This window comes from Coturnix japonica, linkage group LGE22C19W28_E50C23, assembly GCF_001577835.2.
Source record: "Coturnix japonica isolate 7356 linkage group LGE22C19W28_E50C23, Coturnix japonica 2.1, whole genome shotgun sequence".
NCBI classification, from domain to species: domain Eukaryota; kingdom Metazoa; phylum Chordata; class Aves; order Galliformes; family Phasianidae; genus Coturnix; species Coturnix japonica.
The window spans coordinates 1,355,813-1,362,805 of NC_029544.1; the positions used below are offsets into that span (position 1 = coordinate 1,355,813).

General features: G+C 52.8%; 1 protein-coding gene across 2 annotated transcripts; it reads right to left on the bottom strand.

Moving 5' to 3' along the window:
• Nucleotides 1-668: 668 nt before the first annotated feature.
• Nucleotides 669-6,993, bottom strand: LOC107325812 (TRAF family member-associated NF-kappa-B activator-like). 2 transcript variants are annotated; one of them, XM_015887002.2, is made up of 4 exons: nt 6,889-6,993; nt 5,202-5,430; nt 3,169-3,665; nt 669-2,835 (listed from the first exon to the last, which is right to left on the bottom strand). In XM_015887002.2, the coding sequence occupies exons 2-4, from the start codon at nt 5,317-5,319 to the stop codon at nt 2,680-2,682; spliced, it is 771 nt and encodes a 256-aa protein (XP_015742488.1). In that variant the 5' UTR covers nt 5,320-5,430; nt 6,889-6,993; the 3' UTR covers nt 669-2,679. The 2 variants fall into 2 exon arrangements, with proteins under 2 accessions (XP_015742488.1, XP_032296988.1); XM_032441097.1 differs by lacking the exon at nt 6,889-6,993 and having other exon boundaries at nt 5,202-6,129.

Here is a 6,993-nt window from a genome sequence, read left to right on the forward strand (position 1 = left end):
CTGGGGGGCAACGCAGCTCGGCCCGGTCCACTGGCAGCCTCCTCTCCTTCCCCCGGGGTCCCCCCGCATAGATCCCCTTCGGCACGGCCCCGATGCTCCCCGGCATCGCCCCCCCGAGGCCCCCACCGTCATCACCCCCTCATGTTCCTGCCCCCAACAATTCCCTTCCTGCCCCCCAGCCCTTTAGCAGCCACTTCTGCTCCCTCCAGCTTCACCCCTAAAGCTTCACCTCCCCCAGCATCACCTCATCTCCAGCATCACCCCCAACTCCCCCCCAGCATCACCTGCCTACAGCACCACCTCGCCCTCCAGCATCACTAACCCCCCCAGTAGCACCTCAATTCCACCCCAGCATCACCCCCTTTTTCAGCATCACCCCCACAGCGTCACCCTCTAATTCTCCTCCAGCATCACCAAAATTCCCCTCCAGACACTGGGCATTTGCAGAAGTGTTGGCAAACCCCTGCTGTGGGGACAGACCGTTACCCCCCTTCTGCTGCTCCCTGCTGTATTTTCAATGGCAAATCCTAAAGGCAAAAAGCCCTTTCCCAAATCCCCCTGACCAAGACGCCGCTCTCAGATCCCACACGTAACACCCTGCTGGTGATATGAATTGATTGGAAACGCCCTTTGCTCCGTGTCCCAGCTTCAGACTCCTTGAGCCCGTGTCCAGGATAAGGAAAACATTTATTTTCCATTAATAGGAGATGAAAACAGAGGGTCGGTTATTAATTAACAGAGCCATTAGCAGTTTCCTTACCCTCTCTGGAAGCGCAGGTTGTGGGTTGTGGGGAGGTGAATCCCTTCCCCTGGGGATGGGGAGCAATGGGGGGGGGGATTGGGCACAAGCACAGCACCTTTCCTTCAAGGAATATGTTTTTATTGATGGAGGAAATGTAACTATTTCACCACATTCCCCATTAGAGGCATTGCATTCCCCCTCCTGTGCCCAGTGGGATCCTGATTGCTTTTGGGTCCTGTCTAGAGCATGTGAATGATTGATTATAGATGGTCAGGATGCCCATGTCCCAATTCCCCCCCAACAGCCCAGCATCCTTCATTAGAAAACCCAACAACTGAACATTTCCCACCCCAATCTGTTATCCAGCTGCAGTTTCAAAGCTTGGTTTCCATTGGGAATAGGTGACACCTCCTTCTCCCAGCCCTGCTTTGAAACCAAGAGCCACAGGAGGACGTGCTGACCCCCAGCCCAATGCAGGCGCCCAACAGCAAGAAAGCAAGCAGACGTAATTCTGCTTGATTTTCCAATCCAGCCTCAATTTCTCCTTACTGGAAACTGCCACCAATCTGCCATTTGTTTCCAGAAATGACCCAACTTCAGCCCCGGTGAGGTGACCTGGGGAAAACAATCACACCGCCCACCCTGCAGCTAAAACAAACACCCTATACTTAAGGTTATTTGGGAAGCTCATGCCAATGGAAAGTGTGGGATTAAAAAAAGAAGCTCCTGTGTCACCGTGGACCATCTGGCTGGGAGGGGGGGGTGACTAATTGCACCGTAACGTCTAAAAATACAGTGAAGCGTGTTGAGAAAGTTCATGCAGTGAAGTTAGATGGGGGTAGAACCTGCACAGCTCAGCCCCAGCCTGAGTCACCAGGAAAGGAGCACAGGCAAAGAACCACGGCACAACTCGAGGTCTGCCTGACCATAAAGGAGCCCAGAGTGATTTAACACAGAGCCCCAAATCCTCCCCAGCGCAGAGCAGAGGAGCAACACTGCAGTGCCCATAGGGAACCATTGGCCTCCAATGCACACTGTTGGCTTGAGGTCCAGATTTGATCAACTGTTGGTCAACCATTTGCCCACTGCTGGTCACCCACTGGCCTTGTCCACCATCAGGGCACACTGCTGGCCCATAGGCAATAGTTGGTCAATAGATGGTCAATCAGAACACCACTGTCCTTCTCAGCCACCAGGGCACATTGTAGGCTCATGGTCAACCATTGGACAACCACGTTGGCCACTATTGGCCATCTTGGCCACCAGGACCCCCAGGTCCTTCTCCCTTCTAACAGCTCAGCCCCTGACCTGCACCAGTGCATGCAGCTGTCCCTCCTTGGGCTCTGCAATCTATTCCCATTAATGTGAACTGTGCCACTCACACACACCCACAGCTCATCACAAAGTGCATCTCATAGATTTCAGCCCTCTGCCACAACTGCTTTGACTCTTGAGAAAAGCCATCTGTGCTCACAGTCTTTAAATGAAATTTACTGGACTTGCTCTCAGAGCAGGAGGAACCTGGTCGGTTTTTCTCCATTCTGGCAAATTCTGGATGGCTGCAACAATTTTATGCCCAATGAATTTATGGCCCTTCTTGATGCAGAGCTGATGCTCCTAGTAACCCTGCAAGCTGCAGGCTGATATTTTCCTCCAGGTCCTATAGAAGAGCACAACACACCGTCCAATGATGCTTAATTGAATCAGGGAGCCACAGGAGGCAGCTTGGAGCTGTTGGAGATGCCAGTGGGGAGGCTGCACCATGATGTGAGAGCCCCTGTTTTGATCCCCATCAAGTTAAGGTCTTGGTTATGCTCAGGTCAAGGAGCCCCAGTGGTATAGAATGGGGCTGTAGATGCATCTTATGAAGGTCCAGAGCTCGTTGTGCCGCTCACAGTTGCACAGATGTAGGTTCCTGAGCACAAAGTCCTACAGCCCTATTTCATATGGGTTAAGACGTGCTTTAAATAGTCACCCTGAGCTGTGGTGTCCGCAGGGAAAGTCTCCTGGCAAATGTCACATATCTGAGCAGCCGCGGCTGTGCCTGGTCCGAGCACGGCGTCCTCCAGCATCCACCCCGGTGTCCAGGAGGTCTGCAGGGAGCAAAGGGGACAGGGGTGGTGGGAACGCAGACACAGCCTCTCCTTGACCCCACAGATGTACCTGGACCCCCAAACCCGCTGCAGGATCCTACAAGGCTCTTCCCATCACCCGCTGCTTCTCACAAGGCAGAGTGTGAGAAAAGTGCTTTTGTATGGGGCCAACTGGAGAGCAGCGTTAATTTCCTCCTGTGCCATTATCATCTGATAAGGCACATTAGGACTCAGCCATACAGACACTGCTTCCACTTCTTTCTTTCTTCTCCTTCTCCTTAAGAAGAAAACAGCTTCTAAATATAACCCAGGCCAAAAACCAGTAGCTTTTACCTTCAGAGGTCCTCGGATTTCCACCGGCACCTTTTCTGCAGCAGGCAGAGCGCTGTCACTGGGAGCATCCTCCCTCCCAAGTGTTTCTGGGGCTTCATAGAGGTCCAGGATAGTCAGGAAGGAGTGTGTGGCCTCACTGCACGGTGCCACAAATTCCTGTGGGCTGCAGCAAGCTTTCACTTCTTCCTCAGGGCTGTTGGTGGTATGAGCCATCCTACAGTCCTCCAGCCATGTGTCTACCAGCATCTTCTCCTTCCTCCCCTCCTGGCTGCTGATAAAAGCCCCTGGGAGGGCAGCTTTCCCAGCCCTGAGGTCACTGCACTCTGGGTACCACCCATCAGCACCAGGCAACGTGTGGGCATCATTTGGTGGGGTCAGAGGGTGGGCAGAGCCCTGTGGGGCCTTGGGATGCACCTGGGGGCTGTCAGCTGGGGGCTGCTCCCCTCCCTCTGCCCAAGCGTCCTCAGTGCACTGGATGGGCAGCGACGTGGGGATGTCTTGGAAAGAAAGCAAGTCAGAGAGGTCAGTGTTGGGACTCTGCAATTCCATAGAGAATCACTAAAGTTCGGAAAGACCTTCTGGACCATCCAGTCCAACCCCAGCCCATCCAATCCAACCCATCATCCCACCAAGTGCCACATCTCTGCAGTTCCTCGAACACCCCCCAGGGATGCTGCTCCAGCCCATAGCAACACATCACTGCTCCCCCAGAGGAGAAATCATCCCTAACACCCAACCTGACCCCCCTGGTGTAATGTGAGGCCGTCACCTCTCATCCTATTGCTGTTAACCTGGGAGCCTCATCCTTCCAGCGATAACCACAAGATACGCAATTAAGGGAAAGCAGCCTAAAAAGACTGTCAAATATAGCAACACATTACAGCAAGCTGACTAATTTTTCTACCCCACCACAAATAACTAAATTAGCATCCAAACTAAAACAATTTCCTTTTACTGCCTTTTGGTGCCAACTCATCCAGCACTCACTAAACTCAGCCTAACAATCCCCATCTCGTTGTTTCAGCAGCCAGGGGGGGTCCTTTGGAACCCAGAGGCGTTGCACCAAGGGCTGGGTGAGTTTTGGCTGCATCCCATCCGTGTTTTTTCCCCTTCCTTTTGCTTTGTTCTCTATTTGTGCTATAGTGAAACAGCCCTGTGTTATCTCATTTGCAAGGGGTGGGCAAGCAAAGCTCGCTACCCCCCCTCTGCAGCCAGGGGATGGCAAGAAATACAAGGCTGGGCCAGCATGAAGTGGCAGATGGGGAGAGATAGAGAAGGCTGAGAGCTGGAGGAAGAGCATCAGCTGCCCCACCAGGGGAGATGACATCTCTGCGTCCTCTCGTGATGGCTTTGGTCCGGTTGCTGCTTGGAGATGTTTATCTGAGCTCCAGCCCCGTGCAGAGGGCGAGGCTGCAGGCTCACCCTCTTCATTGTGAGGGAAATGAGGCTGCAAAAGCTGCACGTGGCTGCTCTTTCCTCGGGCAAAGACCTCCTGATTGCACCAAACAGCCTGTAAGGTTGGGAAAAGCTTGCAGGACCCCGCGGGATTCATTAATGGGAGTGTTGGAGGGGAGCAGATGAGCATCCAGAGCACGGTGGGGAATAGGAGAGCCATGGCTTGGAAAGCCGCGCAGGTTGCTGGGCTGGGTGAGAGGATTTGCATGGGCAAAGTGGGGTCCTTGGAGGCTGCACCAGCACCACGTCTGCTTCCAAAAAAGGCTCCAGGCCATCGGCACCATCTGGCACAGCTCCCTGCTCTGCCCAGAGTAAATCGTGGTTTAGCACGGCTCTCAGCAGACACACACACACACACGTGGCCATGCATTGGATGGCAAAGGCAAAGCCAAAACGCCTTGCAGCCAGCACAAGGAACTGTGCCTTCATCCAGCTCCTTCATTACGCCCTTTATAGCAGCAAAGCTCTCACCAGCACGAGGTTAGAGGCTGAAATACTCTCCATCAGCCTGGATCTGTTCTTTGCAGTGAAGGAGCAATTCAGCATCACCTCCCCCCATCCCCATCCCCACTGCTCACCCACAGTGCTGCCCTTCCTGGTGCTCAGCTTCTGCAGCAGCTCTCTCTGCCTGGAGCTCAGCTCCCGCAGCCTGGCCACCTCCTGGCACAGCTGGAGGAATATTTCACCTATTTCCATCACTCCTGGTCAGGGAAGAAGCTGTGTGTTATCCAAAGGCTGCAAGGAGGGGACATGGGGATGCGCTGCGCTCCGTCCTACTGTGGGATCTCTGGAGATGTCGGTGATTCACTGCAATGGAAAGAAGTTGTAGTTGCAGTTTTGTTGTGATTTCAAAGAAATCAAATAGCTGAAAAGGGAAGTGATGCTGTCCAAAGGAGGGGATAACCCGACTACTGAGCTGGGTTTCTCAGTCTCTCTACCTACAGTGAAGTTCAAGGCCTCTTGATGGAGGGATTGGATCTGCCCAGAGCAGGGGGCTGTGAGGACCCACCCGATGGTTCTGTGATCCTAAAGGACCTTTCCAACCCAATCATCTCAAGGTTCTGAGACCTTTATGTTCCCTCCCAATCCAACCACCCCACAGTTCTGTGGTCTCTAAGAACCCTTCCAGCCCCCAGATATGCTGTGATTCCATGATGCTTTCTTTTTGCAGTGGTATGAGAGCAAACAAACTCCCAGCAATGAACCCCAAAGGGGGAGGAGGTCCAAGCATGGGGGCACAGCTCCCATCCCTTCAGTCATTCAGCCCTGAGCTGCTCCTGGAAATACATTCCTCCTTGCTTTAACAGCTGTATTGTGGATCAGACTTTCCAGCTTTCCCATATTGCACCAATTATTACCAGTCTGAAGGATAATAAATAAAGCCGAAGCGTGGTGTAAATCTGCAAGCCATCTGCAACGCACGCTTTGATTTGAAAGGTTTGTTCAATGGCAATTAGCATAAACATGCAAATCAGCTTTGCTTCCTGTCATGTTTTCCAGCTTCACCACCACTCAGAGCTGCGAATTTAAGCCCTGCTGCTGTAATTAGGGGCTCAGCTGATGGCTTTGGGGATGTCTCCTCTGCCACCCGGAGCAACGTGGGTTCCCCAAGAGGAGTGAAGGGCAGGAATCCCAATGGAGATGAAGGAAACCAGCACCAAGAGAGCTGCAGACATCATGGCAAGGTCACCATCAGCAAAGGGTTTTCTGTGCTTCTCAGCCCAAAACGAGCTGTGATGGGGGCTGCGTTGTGCTCTCAGCTCTTTGGGCCCCCGCTGGTTCTTAAAAACCAAGCAGTCCCAACCTGCAAAGCAGCTAACTAATTAAAGATTAAGAGGATATATTTTGTCTCGGAGTTATATATAACTGTGCCAATTAATTATTAAGAAGTGTGTGATTTGGAGCTGCCGTTCCCAACAAGCCCATATTGATTTTATACGAGCCCTGCTGGTTTCTCAGTAGTTAACCACAGTTTAATTTCCCCCCCCAAATTACCACCTTGTTGTTAGGAGGACGGGGGGTCTTAACCTCCCATAACCCAGAGAAGCATCTCCTAAATTGGGATTAAAGATGCATCTGGGGGTGCAGGTGATCAGGGCTCAGAGGGGCACAACCCACATCCTCCCTCAGTGCTGGGGTTGCTTTAATACAGCAAAAATCCCACCCCCCCCCCTCCCCTCCAAACTCCTCCACCCCATATCCCTCCATATAACCCAATGGGGACCCCATGAAACCCCAGGGCTGCAGTTTGGGGAGCACACTTACAGTGGTGGGGGGCCCTTCTGCCCCTGTTCCAGCAGCCACAGCTCAGCATCGGCCTCTGAGTGCAACTGAAAGAGCTTCTCTAACAGATAAAATCCGGGGCAGGGA